Source organism: Oratosquilla oratoria, chromosome 12 (assembly GCF_046742065.1).
Source record: "Oratosquilla oratoria isolate Oo_2021 chromosome 12, ASM4674206v1, whole genome shotgun sequence".
Taxonomy (NCBI): domain Eukaryota; kingdom Metazoa; phylum Arthropoda; class Malacostraca; order Stomatopoda; family Squillidae; genus Oratosquilla; species Oratosquilla oratoria.
This window is the reverse complement of record NC_134788.1, coordinates 30,515,513-30,539,284: the sequence shown is the minus strand read 5'-3', so window position 1 is coordinate 30,539,284 and position 23,772 is coordinate 30,515,513. Positions and strand designations below refer to the sequence as shown.

Genomic DNA, 23,772 nt, shown 5'->3' with positions numbered 1-23,772 from the left:
GAGATACCCAAGAAGGTGCTTAAGCTACACAGACAATTTGGACATCCTACTGCCGATAAATTGATAAGGTTGATTGAAGAGGCTGGCAATGGAAACAAGAGATACAGAAAGTCAGTGACAAGTGCGAAATTTGTAAGAAATTTAAGTAAACCCCAGCGTGCCCAGTAGTAAGTCTTCCTGTTGGTAGAAAGTTTAATGAAGCAGTTGGAATGGATCTGAAAACCTGGGGAAAGGTATATTTTCTGGTGATGGTGGATTTAGCAACAAGATACTGTGTAGCATCAGTCATTGCTAGCAAGAGATCTGAGATCATTATAAAGGAGGTAATAACGCAACGGATTAGCAGATTCGGTGCGCCTCACAAGATTTTGACTGACAATGGCTGGGAATTTAATAATGAAGATTTTCAGAGTCCCTGGAGCAATGGGATATGTGAGAGGCTGAACACAGTACTTGGAGATAATGTAGCTAAAATAATTTCAGATTCTTAGTGTGATGTGTCCACAGCAGTGGCATGGGCAGAACAGTGGCATGGGCAGTTTCAACGAGGAATGCTTTACAGAATAACCATGGATTTTCACCAAATCAACTGGTGTACGAGTTTAATCCAAGTATTCCAAATGTTTTTGAAAATCGGATGCCTGCCTTGGAAAGTAAGACTACTTCGGAAGTAGTAGCAAATAACTTAAATGCGATGAGGGTAGCAAGGGAAGCATTCATCAAGAGTGAATCAAATGAAAGGATTCGGAGGGCATTGCTACACAATGTGAGATGTGACAAACTGGAGGATCTGCAGAATGGAGATGAGGTGTTCTATAAAAGAAATAATGAAGACACATGGAGAGGCCCTGGAATAGTTATCGGTAAAGATGGGAAGCAGGTGTTGGTGAAGCAAGGAGGAACATATGTAGGAGCACACATTTGTAGATTACAAACAGCCCCTGAACCTAGTATACACCAACACAATACATATGAAGAAAAGGACAATACCCCTGAGGATAATCCTAAAGAAAACACCGATGAAAATAGAGAAGCAAGAGTAATCATGGAGTACACAGAAAGTGAAGAGGAAGAGAATACTAGGGATGAAGATGATGCTGTGTCTGTTGAAATCCATATGAAAAAAAAAAAAGGGAGACAGGCTAGAGGGATATCGGGTAAAAACCGTGACAAAGTAAATATCACAATATTAAGTAGAGCAGGAAAGGCAGCAGGTAAATACAAATCCTGCTTCAATATAAGAAATGACTCTGACAACACGGAGGGATGGATGGACTTGAATACAGGTTTACGCAACTGGAGGGTGGTAAACGACGAAGAGGAGGTGATGGTTGTATCTTGTGGAGATGAGTGTTTAGAAGCAAAAGGAAAGGAAATTGCTAACTGGATAGACAATGATGTATTTGAAGAAGTGGAATATTATGGTCAAAAAGCCATAACAACAAGGTGGGTTATCACCCAAAAAGTAAAAGAGGGCTCAACAGTAATAAAGGCATGATTGGTAGCATGTGGTTTTGAGGAAGATATAAATGATGTGCCCATTGATTCGCCAACATGTTCCAAAGAAGCGTTGAGATTAGCCTTGAGTATCATAGCCAGAAAGAATTAGGAGTGTCATTCTCTGGATGTAAAATGCGCATTTCTACAAAGGCATCCTATTACCCGAGAAGTATATCTATGGCCTCCAGCTGAATTTAACAAAGGTTCACTATGGAAACTGAAAAAGACCGTATATGGGCTAAATGATATGGTATGAGAGAGTAAAAAGGGAACTTATCACATTTGGCATGTCATTGTGTGGATTGGAACCTGCTTTGTTTTATTGGCATCAGAATGGACATCTACAAGGCATAGTCTGTACCCATGTGGATGACTTCTTATGGAGTGGGACAAAATGTTTTGAGAGAAGAATAATTGATAGACTAGAAGAACAATCCCTCATCGGTACAGAGGAACATAAATGTTTCCATTACTTGGGTACAGAAATAAATCAGGAAGATAATGGTATCAAAGTTAACCAGGATAACTACATAAAGCACGGGATTAAAGAAATAGATATATCCAAGGCACACATGAATAGAAAAGGTGATGAAGTGAATGAGAAAGAAAAAACTAAATATAGAGCCCTGATGGGTCAAATTAACTGGTTAGCAACTCAAACAAGACTATATGTGGCATGTGATGTATGTGAGTTAAGCATGGCTTTTAATCAGACATGCGTCAGTGATGCCGTAAAGGTGAACAAAGTAATAAAGAAAGTGAAAGATAATCCTGTGGCGCTCTGGTTTGGTAAGGTTGATCTGGATGGACGTGCTCTCCTGTGCTACAGTGATGCCGCCGCATTTGCAAATTTGACAAATCACGGGTCTCAAGGTGGACATACAATATTTTTGAGAGATCATGATGGTAATAGTTGTCCCATTGCCTGAAAATCAAAAAAGGTGAGAAGAGTGGTGAAGTCCACCTTGGCAGCAGAGACTCTAAGTTTGCTTGATGCCGCAGAAAATGGAATCTGTTTAGCAGGATTGCTGAAGACTATTTTAGGCACCCAACGTGATATCCCTGTGACATGCCTTGTTAATAACAAGTCCTTGGTTGATAGTTTAAAATCCACTACACTCGAGGGAGACAGAAGTCTGAGAATCAATTTGGCAGTTCTGCGAGACATGATGGATAGAGGGGAAATTGAATCGGTGAAGTGGGTAGAAACCATGCAACAGTTGGCAGACTGCCTAAGAAATGTGTATCATTGGTATTGCTAAGGAGATCAGCAAACCAGAAATGATACAATAATATTGGAAATGTTTTTATTTTATATGAAAAAAAGAGAGGGAGAATGTGTTAATATTATAAATAGACATATGCATATTTGTGATATGTGTTATGGAGGAAAAAGGGTAATGAAATGAAAATAAATATTGGATTCAAAAACGTATTGAGAAGTACAAATGTTGATGACGTGAAGTGAATTGGTTACACATCGGCGATTAAGCTAATTGGCAACACTGAAAACGAGAAACAAGTTAGTTATGAACGAGCGAGGATTGGAAGCAGAAAGAGATAGTGTGAACTTTGGACATTATAATGAATTTCAAGAAAAATACAAGACCTGGCCAGGCAGAAGTTTATGAAAAAGCGAGCTAAGGTATACGTGAATTTATGAAGCAGTAATTGAGCAGATTTGCCGGTAAGTGTAATTAAACTATATATATATATATACATATACATATGTACATATACCAAAGGCTTTTTCCCCCTTACAAGGGAGGTAGCCAATAAAAAGAAAGGGATAAAAACTACTCCCACTCATTCCGTCTCCACAGACTCTACTCCTGTCCATCCCCTTACCTCCCTTATCATGGTTCCTCCTGGATGACAGGTCATCCTTGCATCTTGCCCACTGCCCAGGGTCAGAAGCAGTACCGCAAAACACATCACATCCACAGCAAGACCACTTCATTAAATTGGCTACCCCCCCCCTTTCTGTTCCCTCATACAGAAGTGGAGATGGGGAGAAATCCTTTCGGACTGCATGAATTTATTTTTCACACATAATCCCTCAACCCTTATCCCCCACACACTCTCCCTCATGCTTCACAGCATCATCCATGTACAACCATTCTCCATTCACCCCTATCTTCTCTCCTCTTTTGTCCTTCCTCAACAGACATTCCCCTCTTTCCCAGTGCCCCTTTTACCCCTTCCATCCATCTCATCCTTGGTTGCTCCCTCATGTTCACTCGTTCAACCTCAGCCTTTCACACCTCTTTTACTAATGGACACATTCTTTCCATGTGTCCAAACCATCCCAATACTGTTTCATCAACCCTATCTCCCAACTCCCTTTCCACCTCACCTCCTCATTTCTCACTCTATCTAGCCTAGTAACCCCTAACATACTTCTCAGGCATCTCATCTCAAACACATTCAAACTCTTCTGTTCCTCTCTTATGTTCCATGTTTCCGCCTCATACATTGCTGTCAGTACAATCATTCCTTCATACAATCTCCTCTTAGCATCCATTCCCAAATGCCTTTTTCTCGTTACACATTTTAATCCCCCAAGGCTTTTACTTGCTTCTCTCATTGTACAGTCTACGTCCATGCCCACTCCTCCCTTTCCTGCAACCCTTGCACCCAAGTATGTAAAACTATCTATGTCCTCCAGTCTTTCTCCCTTAATACTCCTCTCCAGTCTGCTGCCACTTTCTCCACTTGTACATCTCATCACCTCACTTTTACCCACATTTATCTTCAACTTCCTTCTTTTGTACACCTTGTCAAACTCTGTCACTAACTTCCTCAATCCCTCCTCTGATCCTGCTACAAGCGCAGTGTCGTCCACAAACAACAGCTGGCTTATCTCCCACTTTTCTCCATTTTCTTTAATCATCTCCAGTCCCTGACTCACTACCCTTGCATCTCTTGCACCACCCCATCCATGTATAAGCTGAACAGCCAAGGTGACATAACACATCCATGACAAAGTCCCACCACCTCATACCATTCTCTCAATTTCTGATTCTATCACAAGCTCTACTACCCTTGTAGAAGCACTTGACTGCTCTTAAAAGCTTTCTTCCTATCCCATATATCTGCAATACCTCCCATATTGCCTTCCTGTCTATCCTGTCATAAGCCTTTTCCAAATCCATAAAAGCCCAAAAAACATCCTTACCTTTTCCGAAAGCTTTCTCACATATCTGTCTTACCACAAAAATCTGATTCACACAACCCTACCCCTAAACCCACACATTTTCTCATCAAACTGATCCCTCTGAAACTACTACACTCACACTTGTCCCCTTTTTCCTTGTAAAGTGGAACTATACTGGCACTCCTCCAGTCCTCCGGTACTCTACCTCCTCTTAAACAAACATTAAATAACCTCACCAGCCAGTCCGCCATCACTGTACCTCCTTTCTTCAGACATTCTGCATGACATCCATCCAACCCAGGTGCCTTACCTGCTCTCATCACCTTAACAGCTGCTTTCACTTCATCCTACCCTATTTCTCCTCCATTTTCCTCACTCATCCCTGTATTTTTCTTAGCACAACCCACTGCAACTACCTTTCCCTCTCTGTCCTCCTTCATATTTAGCAACTCCCTAAAATACTCTGCCCATGTTTCTCTTGGTACCTTCTCTTCCATTATCATCTCTCCATCTGCACCTTTTACCTTTTCTTCTCTACTTGATTCGCCTCCTCTTCCTCTCTTAATATCTTTCCAAAACATCTTTTTATTACTTTCAAAATTTTCTGTCATACTCTTACCCCATTTCACATCTGCTCTCCTCTTTGCCTCCTTTACCTTGTGCTTTACTTCTCTTTTCTTTTCTTTGTACCTCTTACATGATTTGCTTGTCCTATTTTGTAACCAATCTGTGAAAACTTGCATCTTCTCTTCTACAACCTTCTTTGCCTCTTCATCCCACCACTCACTACCCTTCCTTCTATTTCCTCCTGTCCTCCTTGTCCCTTCTCCACTCCTAGTTCTACTCTATCCTTCACTCCCTCCCACCCCTCTCTCAGCTTCTTCTTGTACTCCTTTTTTTTTTCTCATTTAAGCAGTTCACTTTAAGCACCCTCTACCTTCTGTCTTTTTCCTCTTTCTCCATCCATTCTCCATTCTCAACTTATTTTCCACCCAAAAATGATCTGATATTCTCCCACTCTCTCCCCTTAGAACATGTACATCCATAACTCTTCCAACTATACTCCTGGTTACCACTATATAGTCCATTAACGCTTTACCACCCTTCCATCCACCACCCTCTCCCATGTATACTTATGCTTGACTTTCTTCCTAAACACCCTGTGTGTGTGTGTGTGTGTGTGTGTGTATGTATATATATATATATATATATATATATATAGGGTGTTTGGGATAAATTTAACACTTTCGGAAAGGAAAGCGTCACATCTTGGCCAAAAATTGATGTATTCTCAAAATTGAAAGTGCATCTCTTAGGGGATCTTTTACCAAATACAGTTCATGCAAAGAAACCACCCTGAGCCTCCAACATGGCCTCCAGGTGGGACCTGAACCTGCAGGACACGGCCTTCACGGTGTCCGTCGAGAGATGCCTGGACACCAGTTTGATCTGGCAATTAGCTCGTCCTTGGTGTTGCAGGCAGTACAATTAGTGTCTTTTTCAACTTTGCCCCACATATAATAGTCCTTGGGGTTGCAATCAGCCAAGCTGGGGTTCCAGATGTTGGGACTGGTTAAGTCTTAGCTGCAGCTCAGTGCTCCTTGAATACTATGAAGACCGTGAGATGTGAGTTGGCGAATTGCAATGGAGATGTGGAAGCAGTGGCTAGCAGGAAGGATCATAGCAGGTGTTGTGACTCTGTGTGTACAATGAAATTTGTTGAGAGGCTGCAAAGAAAAAAAAAGTGCGGCAAGATCCAGGCAAGGCAATATGGACCTTGGCAAGAGAGATGGGCATCATTGGAGTAGCAACTATGAAGAATGCGCTGAACGAGGATCTTCACTACTCATACAACAGGCACAAGGGCTAACTACTCACTGCCAAGGCCCAAGAGACCCCACCTTGCAAAAGCCAAGAAACTCTTCAACAAGGTCAAACACCCAGTTGAGCTGGGGGTGCTTTGGTTCTTCTCAGACAAGAACAACTTGTGCCAGAACCAGTTGCACAATGCACAGAACAGTCTACAGACCACACTGTTGAAGTGCATAAAACAGAATGAGTGGAAGGGTGGTGAGGTAAACACCAGGAACTGTTGGAGTTTTATTAATAACATTACGTCCTGAAAGGACAAAACGTTAGCACTGTGATGGTCTTTAGGTGTGTTTCCACTTAAGGCCACATCATGCCGCCCCACATCTTTGAAAAGGGACTTGGACTCACTTCAGATGGCTATATTGAGTTACTATCCATTGTTGTCAAGCGCTGGGTGGAGAGGGTGTCTCTGGGAAGGCCACGTGTGGCAGCAGGATTCAGCTCCATGTCACACCTCTGAAAAAAACCAGAAGTGGCTGTCTGAGAACTTCTACAACTTCATTCCCAACATCTGGACCCCAACTCGCCTGATTGCAACCCCGTATACTATTATTGTGTGAGGTGCAGTTGAAAAAGACACCAATCTTACTACCTGCAACACCAAGGACAAGCCAATTGTCAGGATCAAACTGGTGTTCAGGTGTCTCTCAAAGGACACCATGAAGGCCATGTGCTGCAGGTTCAGGTCCCACCTGTAGGCCGTGTTGGAGGCTCGGGGTGGCTTCTTTGAGTGAGTTGTATTTGGCAAAAGGTCCTCTAATAGATGCACTTTGAATTTTGAGAATACATAAATTTTTGGCCAAGATATACTTTTCTTTCCTTTCTGAACAAGTGTCAAATTTATCCCAAACACCCTGTATATATATATATGTTCCTCTAAGCTGCCCATGCCAATATCAGCCTGCACTGGACCCTTGAGTGGCATGCAGTGGCCAGTCACACCACAGATTTCCTGTTGGGCAGCTGGAAGTGCCTTGGTATTCACCAAGTCCATCTTGACGATGGTCTTCTCTGCTCCTGTGTCTATGACCATCCTGCTTGGTTTCCTGTCCACTGTACCATCCACCTGAACAGCTGATGTCACGGGGGCCCAGGGATGTGAGCTGGGTCTTGGGCCCCGTACCCAGCCCAGTATGGATTCAAGCTGGCTCCACCATCTTGACCTGCTGGGAAGGATTCATCCTGTGACTGTACTGACCACAGTTCCAACAGAACAGCAAAAATATAGGCGGATCCAGCCTCGGATCTACCCTGTCGAGGGAACGTGTCCTTCACATCACATCTATTTCTTCGCACTGATAGCACTTCTCACTGAAGCCTTCAGGGACTTGGTGGTCCTCTTCACATGTGCCAAGTCTTGTCTTCTTGATGAAGGGGCATAGGTGCCTGCAACATGCCAGTGGTGTGCAGGAACACCTCAAACTCCATAGCTATTAACAATGATATCTGAGTATCTGTTGGATGTGCCTGCTTCACATAAATCTGAAGCTGTTGGTCCAGCAGAGCATCCATGAAATAGTCTCAAGCAAATGTGACTACTATGTCCTCCAAAGCTGTAGGGTATGCCTATTTCACCAATGTCTCAATGTCCTGTGCCAGTTGCAGCAGGGATTCCCCATGTGCCCTTATCCTACCCTTCAGTCATGTGTGGTACACTTCAGCCTGGTGGTGTAGTCCAAATCAACATTTGAGAGCCATCACTATGCTCTCATATGATTTTAAACTGGACAAATTTAGATTTAAGAAGGAAATAGGCAAGAATTGGTTTACTAATAGGGTGGTCGATGGATGGAATAGACTTAGTAACCATGTAGTAAGCGCTGAAACTATCAGTTGTTTTAAGAAACGATTAGACAACTTTATAGATGGGGATGACAGGTGGTGATGGATACGGAGCTGCCTAGTGTAGGCCTTATGATCTCTTGCAGTCTCCTTCATTCTTATGTTCTTATGTCCTCTGCCCCCAAGTCAAATGGCCCACCCAGCACCTCTCAGGTATGTCACAAGCTGTACTGCTTGCTCTTTGTTGTCCCTATCTTAAGCATCTGCTAACAGCTCAAGCTGAGCTTGGTTGGGCTCCCATGCCACCTTTCCATAAGAGTTGGCTGGTTTCCTATCTTCTGCCAAATGAGGGGGCCCCAGTGGAGATGCTTGTGGGCTGACCATATGCGTTCGTATGTCACAGAGGAGAGGGAGGGACAAAGTATGTGTGGCGACATTCTGGAATTTCTGTGCTGAACCAGCTTGACTGTATGAGCAATATACCCGTCCTTGGCCCTGGCCCTCAGCCCAGTTCTCATCTATAACCTCCTGCTTAATTTCTTCCACCTCTCGACTAACGCACTTTAACTCACATCGCACACTTGCGACCTATCATTCACATACGTCTCTGCCTTGTGTTTTGCCTGCTCGAGTCCCATAGTAATAAACTGCTGAAAGTTGTTCAATTGTCTCAACATGTTCTCAGTCATTTCTTCCAGAACATTCTTTGCCAAAGGTTCGTCATCATGCAATTTGTTTTCTATATACACACTCTTGAGTGCATCACTGTAGTCACTGATTTCATCATCATGGCAACCCTCCGCCATGTTGTCGGTGTTATGGTCCAACAGGTTGGCTATTTTTTCTCTGCTACATAATTACCAGCAAATGCAAACTATGTCACTCAATCCAATCTAATCCTGTTAATCCCACTTTTGACACCATTTGCAACATACCATAGATGTTTGTTGTAATATTGAGGGATGGGTTCTGACAGGTTTTCATCATGAGCAATTATTCAGAGAGGATATATAAAATGAAATACTAACCTTGCTCTTCCATGTATATTTCACTATTCATATTAGTACTAGCATGAGAGCACAGACCACGTGAGATCACAGACGATTGGTCACTATAATACACCATAACCAGACACAACAATGATCACCAAATTTCATCTGTTCTCTTACTCTATTTGTTATTTTCTTTCACCCAATTATAAACATGGATCTTTCACTGTTCACATGACACTAGTTCGAGGTGGTTCTGAGGTAGATAGGAATTATACACAAATCGACAAAGGAAACAAAAAATGACTACCCTCTAACAAGCCTTGCTTGGAACTGCAGACTACCCTGCTTGCCCTCAGACAGGGCATCCCACATTGCCAAACATACAATTCATGCCCTACCTGCACAGATGACTCTGTGTACCTATATGAAACTAATACTACAATTTTTGCTTAATCTAAAATCACCTTTGTAACAATATATATATATATATATATATATATATATATATATATATATATATATATATATATATATATATATATATATATATATATATATATATATATATATATATATGTATATATTACCATGGTCATGGATCACATGTTGGACTCATAATTGACAGATATTACCATCCTTGATGAAAGTTCAGAGCTCATATATGACCGATCTATGGATAATGCTGTGACCTTACATGCACACACATACCAAACTCCCTGTCCATGAGAGTACGAGGCATTGCATGGTAAAGTATACACAAGCACCACTAGCTTGAAAATTGAGATAGTGCTATCCCGCAGTCATTCAGACCTTATACTTTCATTTGGACATTGGAGAAGTGTGAAAATACTTCAAATGTAAGGTTGAAAATCTATAAGAAAATAGTGGGTTTACTCCCTTAACCCCTTCGATACAATGACGCCTATGTAGGCATCATGAGGAGCAAGTGGGTACTCGAGGATGCCGATGTCGGCGTCTTGATTATATATATTGTAGTTGTACCTGCGTGACCCCCATACTCTGTAAACTGGCTTCATCATATTTTCTATGGTTATCAAAATTAACGGGTGAAAGAGAACGAGCATTACAGGGGTTACTTTATTTTTTATAATGCGAGTATTATGATGCAACATTGCATGTCTGGCAGCTAATGCTGCCCACAAGATTTTGTCCCAGAGTGAAGGGGTTAACCTCTTCAGTATGGGCCTTAAATCTCGCGGGCGCAGCCGCTGCCAGCTGTACGGCGTGTCGTAATAATTCTCGCATCACAAAATATAGTCACCGCTTATATCGATTGTTCTCTCTTTCACCCGTGAATTTTGATAACCATAGAAAATATTATTAAAGACAGTTTAGAGAGTGTCATTACGCAGGGGCAACTACAATAGATATAATCAAGACGCTGATATGGCAGCCTCGCGTATCCACTTGCTCCTCATGTCGCCTACGTATGCGGCACAAAATGGAAGGGGTTAATGCTTGTCACACGCGACACTCTGAAATAAAGTGTACACAAACTTTAGACAAAGTAGACATGATCAGCTTTCAAATTATATATTTGCCATTGTCCTACCTTTATTAGTTTTTAATATTAGCTTGAAAGTTGAGAAAATGTAAATCATGATTTCTGACACTTCTTAAAAATGGCGTTTGTGTACACTTTACCATGTGATGTCTCATACAGTATATATATAATATATATATATATATATATATATATATATATATATATATATATATATACATATGTATATTTATATATATCTTTTATACTCATTTTCATAATCTGAATAGTTTGGCATTTGGGTGTGTATGTAGGACCTGTATTTGTGAAGTCTTATCTGGGAAATAATCTTTAATTGGCTTATATTGTCTACTGTTTCTGCTATATTGTTCCCTGTATTCACACACCTTTCAAACACCATTTTGTGTGTACAGTATGTGTGTGGTTTTACTTAATTGTAGTATTTGGAAAAGCATTACTCCTGGGGTTTTGTGTTACTCCTTAGTTTGTCATACCAAGCTTCAAATTCATGTATTTACCTTCCTAGTTGTATCTTACGGGAAGGGGAGCTACACTTGTGGTGTCCCATCTCTGTATCTTGCAGTGTCTAAATTGTTCATAAATTCATGTATGGTTTTTGCACACAATATTTTTTTGTCCAGTTTGTTCCATACATCCACCACTCTGTGGGGAAAGCTGTTCTTGTTCAGGTCTCTTCTGTAACTGTCCTTTTTGAGTTTATCTCATCCCCTTTTATTTCTCTTATCCCAATTTAGTAAGTCTTCCCTATCAAGGACTTCCACGCCTTTCTCTTCTTTGTTCCAGAGTGTTTCTCTTCTTTGTTCCAGAGTTCTAGTTTTGACAATCTCTCTTCATATGACAGTTTTGAAAGTCTTGGGGCCGTGTTTGTATGTGTTCTTTGGATTCTTTCAGTTTTCCTTGTACAGTGAGACTTCTCATTAACGGACTTTAATTAGCTCCGTTTGAGGTGTTTTTGCTGTGTTTTCGGTGTTTTGGAGTGGTTTTTGGGTGGCATAGTGATTGCACGCACTAAAAAACAGCAACAAAAACACCAAAAACACAGCGAAAACACCGCAAACGCAGCTAATTAATGTCCGTTAATGAGAGGTTTCACTGTATTCTTTTTGGTACTGGGTGACCATAGTGTTGCTGCATACTCCAGTCTTGGCCTTATCAATGTGACTAGTACTTTTTTGACCATTTCTTCATCCAAGTAAGTAAAAGCCACCTTTATTGATCTTAGCAAGTTGTAGGTTTCTCTGACAATTTTGTTTATCTGTTTATCAGAGGACATGTCCTTTGTTATGATCACTCCCAGGTTTTTTTCAGATCCCACTTTCTTTACTTCCTTTGCATCAATTTTATTTTGTCCTGCTTTTTTTTGTTTTGTTTTTTTACTTTTTCTAAATTCCATTATGCTATATTTCTTAATGTTGAAGTCCACTTCCCACTTTTGACTCCATTCCCAAACCCTGTTCAGATCTCTCTGCAGTGACTCACAATCTATTTCAATACTCACTTTCCTCAACAATTTTGCATCATCTACAAAGAAGCTCATGTAACATACCACACCCTCATCCATGTCATTCACATAAATAACAAACATTATTGGAACCAATACTGATCCCTGTGGAACTCCACTAATCACCTGTTCCCAAGTAGAACTCTTTTCTATTGGTCAAACTTTTCTTTAAATAAACTTATGATGTGTAACTGCACTGTTTCTTTAATGCTGCTTCACTAATCAATGCATCTACATGGAAAACATTCCTCATGTTCCTTGTGTGCCTTGTCTTTATATTATGTTTTTCCTTTGTCCTCTTGTATTTCTCTGATCCCACATGAAGAAATCTTGATTTTGTCCTCTTTTGTAGTTTCTGGGTAATGTTTTGTTCGCTCTTTTTCTTTCCATGTGGAGGGGTATTGATATTTTTAAGGATTTAAGTGACACCTATATAGACAGGTTCACTCATCTTTCTTTGATTACTAGTGTCTTCACTAAATATATGTGTGTATATATATATATATATATATATATATATATATATATATATATATATATATATATATATATATATATATATGTATATATATATAAATTTCTGGTAACATCTCAGTGATTTTACTTTTTCAGTGCATTAAATATTGTTCCTAGGAATAGAAGCACTGCTTATTGCAACCAAAACACATTCTTCTTATGTTAAGAACATAAGAATGAAGGAGACTGCAAGAGACCATAAGGCCTACACTAGGCAGCTCCGTATCCATCACCACCTGTCATCCCCATCCATAAAGTTGTCTAATTGTTTCTTAAAGCAACTGATAGTTTCAGCCCTTGCTACATGTTTACTGTTTACTATTCATCGACCACCCTATTAGTAAACCAATTCTTGCTTATTTACTTTTTAAATCTAAATTTGTTGAGTTTATAACCATTACTGCGAGTCCTGCCCTGTTGTTTTAATGTGATGACCTTGTTTGCATCACCCTTGTTAAAGCCTTTGATCCACTTGAACACTTCTATTAGATCACATCACACTCTGCGTCTTTCCAGAGAGTGTAAGTTAAGTGTAAGCCTTTCTTCATAAGGCAAATTTCTGAGTCCATGTATCATTCTGGTCATTCTTCTCTGTACTGATTCTAGTGAATTGCAGCTCTAGTATAGTCTGTTTTGTTATGTTTGATTAGCTAGACCTGGAACCTTTGTAGTTGCTGCTCTATGTAATTTTTCTTCTTTGTGATTGGAGAATGCACCACTGCAGCATATGGGGTATGTGTATTTACGTAATTCAAATATACACGAGAGAAGCTATGCTCCTGGATTTTTCCCTCTTTCTCTCTTTCTCTCTCTCTCTTCCAACTATCATACCTAGTATTTAATTCACTTAACCCCTTCCATACGGTGACGCCTACGCCTACGTAGGCATCATGAGGAGCAAATGGGTATGCGAGGATGCCGATGTCGGCGTCTTGATTATATTGCAGTTGCACCTGTGTGACCCCCCATACTCTGTAAACTGGCTTCATCACATTTTCTATGGTTATCAAAATTCACGGGTGAAAGAGAGAACGATCGATACAGCTGTGACTTTATTTTTCATAATGCGAGTATTATGACACAACATCGTATGTCTGGCAGCTAATGCTGCCCACGAGATTTTGGCCCAAAGTGAAGGGGTTAAGGATTTAACTTGGGTTTTATCATCTTAGTTATTCTGGGGGTCGATGTATCTCATATAATAAACTAGTAGCATTTTTCAGATTTGTCATCAATTTGTTCCCATGACTTAGTGACACCATCCCATCCTTATTCAAGAAATCTTCTCTGTCAATTTCATGTGTTCCCTTGAATAACCTCAACTCTCTTCTCATTTTTCTTCAGTGATGGCAAGATGAGTACTGATCACTCATTATTCATTTTTACAAAGGATTACAAAGGCGGAGCATGCCGACAGGAGACCTTTTGGTCCATATCTAGGTCAGATGCAAAAAAAAAATCATAATAATAATGAATAAATAGATAAAAAATATGATAATGTAAGTAATAGAATACATAAATAAATGCATAGGCACAGTCAAACAAACAAACAGGTAAATAGTAAATAATAATAAATTGACCTATAACTAATAATAAATGAGAATCAAACAGACAAATGATAACAAAACAAAAACAAACAATATGAAATAAATAATAATCATAACAGCATCTTGCTTAGATGTTTATCTATGATTTTTAAAGTTTCGAACTGAACTACATTGCACTGCCTCTGCAGGAAGTTTATTCCATTCATTAACTACACGGATGGCAAAGTTGTTTCTACCTACTTCCAAATTGAATCTATTTCCCGACAGTTTGAGACCATTGTTTCTTGTCTGATTCTCATTCAGTGTGAAAATTTTGTCAATTCCCTTTAGAATTTTAAAGACCTGTATCAAGTCACCTCTGAGTCTATGCTTTTTTTTAGGGTAAACAGATTCATATGTTTTAGTCGATTTTCATATCTATTTTTTATATTTTTTGTGTATTCTTTTGATCTTGTCAATATTTTTCACTTTATGTGGAAATACAATTGCTTCTGGGATGGATTATTAATTTTTCATCATATTTGCCAATAGTCCAAATGTTTTACACAATTTTTGCGGATATGTTTGTCTTGTAACAAAGTATCCATGACCAGCTTACCTAAATCCTTTTCATATTTTTTCTTTTGTAACTTACTATTGAGTAAGTGAAATCCCTATTGAACCTTGTGCTCATATCCAGAGTACTTGATTTGATTTTCCCCATTTGGCTATATTGTTGATATCATGTCAACTTTAGCCTCCCTTTCCTTGGTCTGAATAATGCCATCATGTCACTGCATTATCTATTTTCTATAAAGATGGCAGACCCATTTCTTCCTATCTTTCCTTATATGGGTTGTCTGCTTCCAGCCTGGGGATCAATTTGTTGCTTTTTGTTTGATTTTGAACTCATTTACCTCCTTCATTTTGTCCAAGGACTACTCCATTGTTCCATTTTCTAATCTTGGGCTGATTAGATTCTCAATGAGTTTTTACCTATCCATGAATGTATGTTCACTTAATTGCAGTATATTGGAAATGAGCAATGCTTGTGGGGTCCTATATCTTATTCTCCAATAATCAAACCTCATTTTAGATTTGTTTTTTGTTTCTGGAATGGGCTTATGTAGGGTATTCTAGGAGTTTATATATTTGTATGGTACACTATTTCATCATATCTTGTGTATAGTTACCTAATTGTAATACACAGGAAACGACCAATGCTAGTTGGATCATGTCGCATACTCTCCAGTTTGTTATGTGTGTATTTACCTAGTTGTATTATACGGGAATAGAACTATGCTCGTGGTGACCCATCTTTGTATCTTTCAGCATCAAGTTTATTCTTACAATTGTGAATAGTATTTGCACACACTGTTTTTTCATCTAAGTTATTCCATATATCCAGCATTCTGTGTGGGAAGCTATTCTTTTTCCTATCTCTTCTATAGTTGTCCTTTTTGAGTTTCTTTTCATGACCTCTTGTTTTTCCATTGTCAGTTTTTAGTAAATCTTTTCTGTCAAGGATTTCCATCCCTTTCATGATTCTATATATAGTCAGTAGATCATCTCTTTCTCTTCTTTGCTCTAGTGTTGGTAGTTCTAGTTTCGATCATCTTTGTTCGTATGTTAATTTGGAAAGAGCTGGTGCTGATGTGTGATGTATGGAAGACATGAGTGGCAGGGTGGTGAGGTAAAAAGAGAGAACAGTTGTAATCTTATTCACTGATGTTTCATCCTTACCAGAACTTCATCAAAGTACTCTGAAGTTCTGGAAAGGACACATTAGTAAATAAAACTACAACTGTTTTCTGTGTTTACCTCACCACCCTGCCATATGTGTGCATGCATTCCACAATTGCTGAGAACCACTGGGAAATGACGGATGTAGTCTAAATGTGTATATTGACATCTTGAAGGAATACACATACAGCAGATAAGCAAACAATATAAAGGCATGAAGGGAGAGAAGTAAAAGAACTCGGGTAGGTCACTCATTGCCTTCACTTAGCCTGTGTTTGAGTAATGGCTTATAACTGAAAGATATAGCCCTAACTCAAACAATACATGTATTCAAATCTAGATATGGTAATTGGAAATCAAGGATATAGATTAAACTCACCCATGAGCATTGCACCTTACCTGTATACTACAGAAGGTAAATACACACACACACATGGACAAATTAAGACAGACAAAATGTCTAAAGGATGTGATTTTTTCTCATAGTGATGAATAAATACCTGGAATTTTTTTAGATAATGTAGCAATTTTGAGAAAGGTGTAGTAGGAAAAGTGCAAAGATGAACCAAATCTGTTTTACAGGTTCATAAATGGTAAATTGACATAGGAAGAAATCACAAAGGTAATAGTAGATGGTGAGGTCTTAACCCATTAAACTCCGATGACAAGATTCTTTTCATTTGGTCAAATAAAACAAAAAATAATAAAATGCCAAACTGTTTGATCAAACACCAGAAAAATACGACGTCAGTCCTCGCTTTGTGGGAGGACTGACGTCATATTTGTCTGGTGTTTGATCAAACATTTTGGTGTTTTATGATTTTTTGTTTTATTTGACCAAATGACAAGAATCTTGTCATCGAAGTTTAATAGGTTAAAGAGGCCAACTCAGGCAGAAATAATGAATGAAGGTTTCCAATCAATTTTCACAAATACCTGGACATTTTTAATATGATATAGCAATTTTGAAAGAGGTGTAGTAGGAAAAGGCAAAGATGAACCAAAACACTGGAAAAAATGACTAAGTTGTAGATGGTGAGGTCACTGAAGAGGCCAGCTTGGGCAGAAATAATGAATGAAGGTTTCCAATCAGTTTTCACGAAAGAGCACAACTGAGAGTGTCATAAAAGCGTGTGACAAGCATTAACCTCTTCACACCGGGCCAAAATCTCGCGGGCAGCATTAGCTGCCAGACGTGCAATGTTGCATCATAATACTCGCATTATAAAAAATAAAGTAACCCCTGTAATGCTCGTTCTCTTTCACCCGTTAATTTTGATAACCATAGAAAATATGATGAAGCCAGTTTACAGAGTATGGGGGTCATGCAGGTACAACTACAATAAATATAATCAAGATGCCGATATGGCAGCCTCGCGTACCCACTTGCTCCTCATAACGCCTATGTAGGCATCACTGTATGGAAGGGGTTAATATAGAAGTGAATGAAGTGCTCAATCTCCTTGGATCAATGGATGAAACAAAAACTTCAGGACCTGATGGGATTGCAAACTGAATATTTAAAGAATGTAGGGGACAACTAGTGGACAAGATCCTAGTCCTACTACCTGTTCATTGAAAGAAGGCAATGTGCCACTTGACTGGTAAAGGGCAAACCTGGTGCCAATTCACAAAGGTGGAAGCAAGGAAACACCACTGAATTATAGGCCAGCACTAAAGTGAAATTATGTGAAAGGATTGTGAAAGATTGATGTCAGAATGTTTATCTTTTCAAGGTTTGGTCCATCAATCTTTCACAATCCTTTCACATAATTTCACTTTAGTGCTGGCCTATAATTTAGTGGTGTTTCCTTGCTTCCACCTTTGTGAATTGGCACCAGGTTTGCCCTTTACCAGTCAAGTGGCACATTGCCTTCTTTCAATGAACAAGTAGTAGGACTAGGATCTTGTCCACTAGTTGTCCCCTACATTCTTTAAGTATTCAGTTTGGCTTTAGGTCTGAAAGGTCATGTGTATCAAACCTTTTAAGCTTTTACTTGAGAGTGATTGATGTGCTGGGAGAGAGGGATGGGCCTGGACTGTGTGTACCTCAACCTAGAGAGGGCATTTGCTAAAGTACCTTACAGTTAACGTATGTGGAAATTGGAGCATGTTGGAAGACTATGAGGCAAATTACTAGAATGGATTAAAGACTTTCTGAAGGAAAGATACACGAGGACAGTAGTAAAGGACAAGATGTCAAGTTGGAGAGCAGTAATGAGTGGAGTATCACAGGGTTCACTGCTTGTACCAATAATGTTTCTTGTCTATGTTAATGACGGCATGATGGAAGGAACAACATGCTATGCCAACATGTTTGCAGATGATGCAAAAATCATGGGAAAAGTGAAAAATGGGGATGGTAGAATATTGCAAAAAGATCAAGATACTATTTTTGCATTGAACCAAGAATGGAAAATGAAGTTCAATACCAAAGAATGCAAAGTTCTGGAAATGGGCAACAGCAGCAAAAGGCCATCCTTAACCTCTTCAGTACAGGCCTTAAATCTCGCAGGCAGCAGTCAATGCCAGCCGTACGATGTGTCGTAATAATACTCGCATCATAAAATAGTCACCACTTATATCGATCGTTCTCTCTTTCACCCGTGAATTTTGAAAACCATAGAGAATGTGATTAAGGGCAGTTTATAGAGAATGTCAAAACGCAGGGGCGACTACAATAAATATAATCAAAACGCCAATATGGCAGCCTCGCATATCCACTTGCTCCTCATGACGCCTACGTATGCGGCACCGTATGGAAGGGGTTAAACTATTCCTTGGGAAGCGAACCCATTACAAAAGCAAAAGAGAAAGACTTGAGAATGTTCGTAAAAGACAACCTGTCACCTGACAGACATATCAGCAGGATTGTGTGAGAGACATATGGACTACTGCAGAAGATTAAAGTGGCATTCCATTATATGGATGAAGAGATAATAAAAAAACTGAACAAAACCTTGATATGTCCAGTAATATGCATCAGTAGTATGGTCCCCACACGGAGTGAAGGATATAAGCAAGATTGAGAGAATACAGAGGGCAGCAACCAAACTGGTCCCCAGCCTGGCAGATAAATCATACGAGGAGAGACCAAAAACAATGGGTCTACCAACTTTGAAAGATCAAAGAGAAAGAGGTGACATGATTACAGTGTTCAGGTCACAAAAGCAGAATAGATTGCATTGATAGAGGAGATTGATTAAAGATGAGAAGGCTTTAATGGGTCATGGAAATAAAGACCACATATCAAAGGATGTGAAGAAATACATTTTCCATATAGATGTATATGTGGAATAGCTTAGGTGATGTACCCCAAGCTCGAGCAATACATGATTTCAAATTTAAATATAATGATTGGAAATGAAAGATATAGATTAAGTTGGAACCATACATGAATTTGAGTCTAGGTATGTTAGAAATTTAGAGAATAGGAGATGAGACCCAATGAGCCTTGCTCCTTTCCTTATACAGTACTTCCTCTCATTAACGGACTAAAAGGGGGGGTAATGGTGTCCAATGATGTGAATAATCCATTGATTTGGAGTGGTTTTTGGGTGGCATAGTGATTGCACAGCAAAAACACCACAAACACAGCTAATTAATGTCCGTTAATGAGAGGTAGCACTGTACTACAATCAAGTAAATACATGTTGGCAGTGTTTAGATAGTTGGCAGTGTTTAAATAGTTTGTTTTGGGGAAATTTTTGCTACTGTGATGGTATTTCTCCATGTATCATTTTTCATGGGTTCGAGATCAGTTCAATTGAGTTATGGCTTTTTTTTTTTTATATAGTTCTTCATATTTGTTGTTTTCCTATTATATTTTTATTATATATTTTTAATTTTTTTCTCTTCATATTTTAGTTTTCTGATGTCTGTTTATTTATTTTTACTCTTGGTCATATTTGTATTATATCTTCATTTGCCTTTATTTGTACTTTATACTTGTTGCTGGATAGAAGTTCATACTCTGTTTTGAAACATCTTCATGGTCCGTAGCAAATTTGAGGACTAAAATGCCTTTATGTTAATCACATTTTTTGCTTCTTTCACAATTATAACCATGTGATTCAGGAAATAAACTATACCAGACATCAAGAGATGCTGCTTAAGTAGTGCCAATATCCCAAAGAGGTCCCATGAAATGTTTAAGCTGTTTACCTCAAACTATTGTTTTTGATATTTAATGTTTTTGCAAAGTATAAAACAGAAAGGTGTTAACATTGACTTTTTTTCTGAATTCACAGGATTCACAAGGTGATCAGTAAAGCAGATTTCAAAGCAGTCAGGAAATCTTTGGAACCTTGAGCAAGGCTCCTTGGTAATTTTCACTTAATCAGTCCAGATCACTGAAGCTCTGCAAAAATAAAGAAGCCAGCTTTGAAATTGGCTCTCCACAGCTCCTCCATCACTGATGATTACAGGTTAGACTTCTGCGCTGCACAACAAATATGAAATATATTTCTAAGTGCATTTTAGCCTAAGTTGGAATCAACTCTTTCCACCAGTATTGGTACTTTTACCATATATATCAAGTCAAATTGTATATAAATTGTTCTCCACATACAGCATTTTTTTTTCTATTAAACCCAGAACAGAATTAACCCATCATTGTCAGAATAATTTGCATATGGTTTGATCCATAATCTTAGATTAAAAAGTACCTATTTATTATTGAGTTTAATTTTTTCCAAAAAAAAAAAAAGAAAAAAAAATTGCTTAGATTAATGTATAAACCAAAAATAAAATTGGTTATTTCACGGAAATTAGTGTATACACCTTAAGATAAGACATGATTTTATTATGTGATTACTTTATATTGCTTGCAATGAACGTTTTGTGCAATTTACAACTGCACTTTCCCTAGTTGTTTCGCTCTATGAACCTGTGCAACATATATGGTATATTGAGCACACATATTTAAAGTTACTTCATTGTCTTGACCAATCAGTCATAAGAATAGACATTTTTAACAGGACTTGGAAGACTTATCACATAGGTTTACTCATCTGACTGGTTAGCGTGACATAAGATGAAATGCATCTTCTACCAACTGAGTGCATGGGATGAATTTGAGATTAGGGAAGTGAATAAAAGTGGAATGTACAATACAGGTTACATTCACTGGCTAGCCATGCAAGTCTGTACATAGATATGGTTATCAATGTCTTCGTTATTGTGATTTATAAGTTTCACTGTTATCCCATTTTGGGTGGCTCCAACCCAACCCTCTACATGAAATTAGTATTTAAGACTTACAACTTCCAGATGGCCTGTCATGGCCATAAATTCATCCCATAAATCATTGAAGATATCTTGTTTTGTCTGTAGGGAGTAAGGGAAGTCCAGTGTACTGTGTGTATCTATGGAGGTTGTACCATGGGCACAAGTACCAAGCCCTGTGGGACTCCACTAATCTGATATCTGGTATTTTACTGATGTTCCCATTACTTTCTTAGGAAATCCTTCATTCATGCCATGGTGTTTCCTTGAACCCCTATGTTTTCCAACCTTCATGTTAGTCTTCAGTTGGGTACCTTATTGGATTCTCTTCCAGATCTAGACAAAACCCATCCAGCCATCTCTATCATGCAGCACATGAATTTCTCTCAATTAAAAACTTAGTCAACTCAATGCACAGGACCTTTCTTTTCTGAAATATTAGTATTTGGCAAAGACTGCAGTGTCCCTACCAAGTATTTTATCCAACAATATTTCACAATTCTATCACACATTTTTGCTAATACAATAATCTAGGGTACTGGTCCATAATTCAGAGGATCTTATGAACTTGGACCTCGTTTAAATTTTTCCAATGAATCTTTTCCTTCTAGAGGACATACAATAAGTTAATGTATTTTGTCCAGCAGATGTTCTCTGCATTCCTTGATTATAAATTGGAAATTATACCTGGTTCCTAAGCCTTTCTCATATCAAAGTTCCTGAGTAATTTATGTACTTCATACACTTAGCTATTGATTAACACTATCTGGTTATTTCTTAATCAGTGGATTGTAACCATTATCAATAACCTCACATATTACAACATTACCCTTAGAAAACTACATTACAATGCACACATGAACGAACACCTTATCCACGCCCTAAGGCAAGTGACCATCACATGATCAGTGCATGATGATAACTGGATAGCCAGGAATGTATTTCCAAGCACACATTAACACCACATCCCCAAATAAAGCTGAACACAAATCACAAGAAATAACCACATAACATAGCTAACTGTATTATAACATTTCATGTATGTTTAACCCTTCCATTTGTAAAATAGAAAACCCTAGAAATTGTAAAAGTGCTAAACCCCCTCTCTGGAAGCTGAGCTCAGCATTAAAACTACATAAAAACTCAGGTCGGCCCCCAGGAGTGGCAGTCCAGAAGTGAAAGTAGATCTCAGAGGATCTACACCCTGTACATTTTTGGTGCTAAATATAGTGAAGAAAGGGGACCAATGAGTTTTCTTTATGAATTCCTACCCTTATGGATTTATATTTTATCCCACCGCTGCCACCAAATATGAATCAATAAGGGTATGAATCCATAAAGAAAACTTGTTGGTCCCCTTCACTATAGCACCCAAAATGTACAGGGCGTAGATCCTCCAGGATCTACTTTCACCTCTGGACTGCTGCTCCTGGGGGGCCTGAGACTTTATGCAATTTTAATGCTGAGCTCAGCTTCTGGAGGAAGGGGTCAGTAGTTTTACAATTTCTTGAGTTTTCTATACTACAAATGGAAGGTTTAAACATATATGAAATATTATAATACAGTTAAATATGTTATGTGCATATTCCTTGTGATTTAATTTGTGTTCAGGTTTATTTGGGGATGTGGTGTAAATGTGCACTTGGAAATGTGTTCCTGGCTACCCAGTTATCACACACTGATCATGTGATAGTCGCTCACCTTAGGGTGTGGAAAAGGTGTTTGTTCATGTGTGTGTTGTAATGTAGTTTTCCATGGGTAATGTTGTAACATGTGAGATTATAGGTAATGGTTACAGGAATTATGTCTTTGACTTCAGCTACCTCCCTTGTAAAGGGGAAAAAGTCTTTGGTGTATGTATGTATGTATTTCTTAACTCTTCATGAAGCAATTTTACATGATGAATATTGACTTGAAGTTTTTCAAATTATTTGAGCTTTATCATATACTATTCCACAAGATTTCATTGTATTTCAGTTTGTCATTAATAAATATATTAAACAGCATAGATTCAACTTCACATGTGTTAATTGCACCCCATTCAGAGTCCTTTCATAGTCCCCAGTTATCTTGTATTCTTTCATCATTATAGTTCTCTTTCTCCTATTCATTTACATCTTTCTCTCTTTCCTGATAAACCAGAAAAACAAAATCTCAATCCAGTCATGTGGATATTCAGAAAATATTTAAAGACTAGAGAAATGGTCTAAAGTGACCTATAAAAGTTGACCCAAATAAGTGTGAAGTTATGCATTAGGTAAGAACAACACTTAAGTATGACTAGAAGTTATTAGAAAATTCTAAACAAAGTGGAGGGCAGTCTTGGTGTAATTGTTAATATTGACCTTGAATTATTATCAAAGAACTTCATTTCTGCCCTAGGGAAGGCAACGAAGATTGAAGGACTGATA

At 38.6% G+C, this 23,772-nt stretch overlaps 2 protein-coding genes across 4 annotated transcripts in view; both read left to right on the top strand.

Annotated features, from left to right (window-relative positions):
- The window catches only part of LOC143031211 (uncharacterized), a 102,255-nt gene that overhangs the window by 62,510 nt on the left and 15,973 nt on the right, over positions 1 to 23,772 (top strand). For 2 of the 3 annotated variants that reach the window (XM_076194775.1, XM_076194776.1), the window contains one exon: positions 20,386 to 20,562. In XM_076194775.1, coding sequence (XP_076050890.1) covers positions 20,553 to 20,562 — 10 coding nt within the window. In that variant the 5' untranslated portion in view covers positions 20,386 to 20,552. Of the gene's footprint in view, positions 1 to 14,210; positions 14,307 to 20,385; positions 20,563 to 23,772 lie in introns of all 3 variants that reach the window. The other variant, XM_076194777.1, reaches the window with a different exon arrangement.
- Positions 1,743 to 6,149, top strand: LOC143030308 (uncharacterized). Its single transcript, XM_076193461.1, has 3 exons — positions 1,743 to 2,406; positions 2,503 to 2,752; positions 6,038 to 6,149. The coding sequence occupies exons 1-3, from the start codon at positions 1,743 to 1,745 to the stop codon at positions 6,147 to 6,149; spliced, it is 1,026 nt and encodes a 341-aa protein (XP_076049576.1).

Coding starts and splice junctions, on each gene's coding strand:
- LOC143030308 (XM_076193461.1), top strand. CDS start 1,743: ATGATATGGTATGAGAGAGTAAAAAGGGAACTTATCACATTTGGCATG. Junction 2,407..2,502: donor ATTTTTGAGAGATCATGATG/GTAATAGTTGTC, acceptor TTGATGCCGCAG/AAAATGGAATCTGTTTAGCA. Junction 2,753..6,037: donor CTAAGAAATGTGTATCATTG/GTATTGCTAAGG, acceptor CATGGCCTCCAG/GTGGGACCTGAACCTGCAGG.